Source organism: Chaetura pelagica, unplaced genomic scaffold (genome assembly GCF_000747805.2).
Source record: "Chaetura pelagica isolate M959 unplaced genomic scaffold, ChaPel_1.0 scaffold135, whole genome shotgun sequence".
Taxonomy (NCBI): Eukaryota; Metazoa; Chordata; class Aves; order Apodiformes; family Apodidae; genus Chaetura; species Chaetura pelagica.
This window is the reverse complement of record NW_009953649.1, coordinates 942,166-945,400: the sequence shown is the minus strand read 5'-3', so window position 1 is coordinate 945,400 and position 3,235 is coordinate 942,166. Positions and strand designations below refer to the sequence as shown.

General features: G+C 37.1%; 1 protein-coding gene across 1 annotated transcript in view; it reads right to left on the bottom strand.

The window, feature by feature from the left end:
- SYNE1 (spectrin repeat containing, nuclear envelope 1) overlaps positions 1-3,235 on the bottom strand; it is a 243,482-nt gene that overhangs the window by 149,508 nt on the left and 90,739 nt on the right. The window contains exon 53 of the mRNA XM_010000000.1: positions 3,161-3,235. Within this exon, the coding sequence (XP_009998302.1) occupies positions 3,161-3,235 (75 nt within the window). The remainder of the gene's footprint in view (positions 1-3,160) is intronic.

Here is a 3,235-nt window from a genome sequence, read left to right as displayed (position 1 = left end):
CATTCCTGGTAAGCTACCAGAGAGAAAAGACAATCTTGTAGCTAGTTACATTCACCACGCAGAAGTTCTGCAGCACAGGCAGACCTGAGTGTTTGGCACATATAGATTAGTTTGGCTAAGTGGCAATATGGAAGAAATGCACAATATAAACTTCAGAAACAGATCATATTAAAGTGAATACAGATTTGAACACAGATGTGGAAGCGAGACAAGGAAGTTCCCAAATAATGTTTTAGAACATATTGACAAAAAGGAAGCTTGAAAATACACATAAGAAATAGTTGGTGATAATCTCTCAGCAAAAAATTGAATGTTCAAGGAAGGTACAGGTGATGTACATGAAAATACTTGCAGGAGGTTTTCAAAATTTCACCATCTACACTACAGAGATACAAATCCTCACTGAGTAGATTTTTCTCTGGAAATAATTAACTCACTCTGCAATAAACAGATATCCCTCTGTGTAAATAAAAATAAAAAAGGAACATTAGCAATGGTCTAGCAAGCCAATCAACAGACTTAGTAAGAACAGCAAATGGACAAAAGCCAGGATTCAGCTCATGTACCTGCTGCCCACAAACAACTTTGTGTTTCCTTCAAGTCCCTTTTCCTGAAAAAGTCTGCAGAGCTGTGAAATGAATTTTAAGATCCATATGGTGCATTTCTGAGCAAGTTAAAAAAAAAAAAAAAAGAAAAAAAAAAAAGAAAGAAGAAAAAAAAAAAAGAGTATATATATTGCTTCTTTGTAGTACTTGAACCACCAGGAAGAGAAAAAGCCACAACCAGTTTTGAGAAAAATGAAATTACATGTATTGGGCTATGAATAACAGTGGTTTAGATCACAACCACAACTTGACTACATTAATATGAAATCTGTCGGCATTTAAAGATCACAGGGAAGCCCTGTAAAATTAAGTCTAGAGACATTTCAGATGTATTATGTGTACAGACTTTCTTGTGAGTATGAAAAAATATTTTGCTACAGCAGATTTCAGGACTCATCTGATTTACACTATTCATGCTAATATTATGAACTCTCTCTGCTTTGAGTCCCTCATATACCAGAAATCTGTCCAACTATAATTAAAAGACATTTTAAATACACTGCCAGTTTGTTTTGATGCCATATAAAGTAGCATTTGAACTAAGTATTTATGCAATAGCAATGACACTTAGGAAAAAATATGTAAACTAACTACTTTTTTTTGCTTATCTTACTTTATGTAAAACTACACACAGACCTTTTTTTGAAAACAGCAGTAATAACAACATCAAGACTGCTACTTCAACACAGGATGCCCCAAATTGTGTAGGGCAGGAATTCCTGCACTGAAATACTAACCGTTATTTTTTGGTTAAAGAAAACATATCATAAGAGTAGCATAGGTTTAGAAGTGCCTGTTTTCAATGAAATCTTTCAGTTTCAAATAAACTGTCTCAAGAACTACTAAAGGATTATTCTGATGACATCCAACCTTAGGCATAGTCTATTAACAAACAGGAACATAAACTTACAAAATAGGGTACATTTGACTATGTATGGCATATTTCCAATCAGAAACACTACTAGCACTGTTGTAGCCACTCAATTTTGAATCTAAAAATTACCAGAATGATTTTCTGAATTCCAAGTGTTAGTTCTGTTGCTTTTATGATGCACATACATAAAAGTAAAAAGCTTGAGTATAATAGAATAACAGAATGAGTTTGCTAATTCTGAGAATTAGGAAATACATTTTTAATTCATGGCCTTGGCTGACATGGCAACAGAATCACTGTGAGACAATGGAAAGCTGCAGTGCTATTTTGCATTCACAACAGGACCTATCTGGGGGTCCTAAAATTGAAGGATTACTGTCACATTTCCTCTAACTATAGATAAAATAAAATTACATAGCCAGGCTTTGCATAGTAAGTCTGGAGATCCCTCTGCATTTTCCTCATTAGCCAAAGTTTACAACTGCCTAATCTAAATAAGTGTCATTACACAAACCTACAGTACTTTATATATACTACTAATAAAATCAGTATCTTTTGAATTAACTACTTCTTAATTTATAAATTTAAAAAAAAAAAAAAGTCTGGTAATTGTTGCTGTATGTTATCAACAATTACATGTTTTTCTTTCCTTTTAAAAACATAAAAATGGAAGACTTTGCCTATTTGTACCCTTATTTGCTCCAAGTGATTCACTTTTGATTCTCCTAAAGATATGTATTGGCATTGGAGCAAGCAGGTTCCATAAATCTGTGTCAGGAAATTCTGTGAAAGAGGAAACCAGAGAAATAACTTGGCACAGACATTTGAGGAGGAGATATTTAATCTCAGGTCAAAGAGGAGGTGTTCTTTGAATTTTTAATATTTCTTCAGCTGAGGGGTCAGAAAGCAGGCTTCTCACACCTCTGTTCCTTTACTTAAACTGCTTTATTGCAACACTGATCTGAAAAGCAAATACTCCATGTCTTTTATCAACATCTGTAACCCACAAAAGTCAAGATACATGCAAACATATATCTTGATTGTGGTGAAAAAAACATGTATGTTTATATACTATGTGTGTGTATGTGAAACATACACTTAGAATGTTTTTGTTAGAAGACAATAAGGAACAGAAACAAACTCTCTACTTCTCTAACCTCCACCGCATTCCACAGCAAAGCTATTAGCAAGTAGACGGGTCTGCAGTGTAACGCCTTTAAGTATTGGACAAGACCTCAGCGTGCATAATGTGAAGGTTATTTCAAGAACTGTAAAGTATAAGCTAAATACACTCCTGACAAATTGTAAGTAAGAAATGGCTCCAGCTGCTACTTGGCTTTTAGGACGTGTTACCCTCGCTGGAAGCACCGAGCAGCTTGGAGGAGGAGATCTGGTGTGCGGGGCTCCAGCTGCTCTGGGGCTGTGCTGAACATCTGAGACCCAGGCAGCGCTCGCTGAGCCTTGTACAGCAGAGACCACGGAGAGAAACGTCTTCTGTTAACAGCACTTACTACGACTGCAGTTACAAAAGAAGCCTGGAAAGTTGGGATTTCACGGAAACACTTTTCACAAACGCATTTTATTGTTTTCTCCGTGAGGTCCCGCCCGGCAGAAGCTTTCTGCCCACAGCAACTGCACATTTGCCATCGGGAAGCTGCGAGGAAAAGAGATGTGACCTTACTTTCTCCTTGCGCCAGCCTTCCAGCACCTCGGCGTCGGTGTGCCGGCCGTCGCGGGGGGCCAGGCGGGGCGCCCA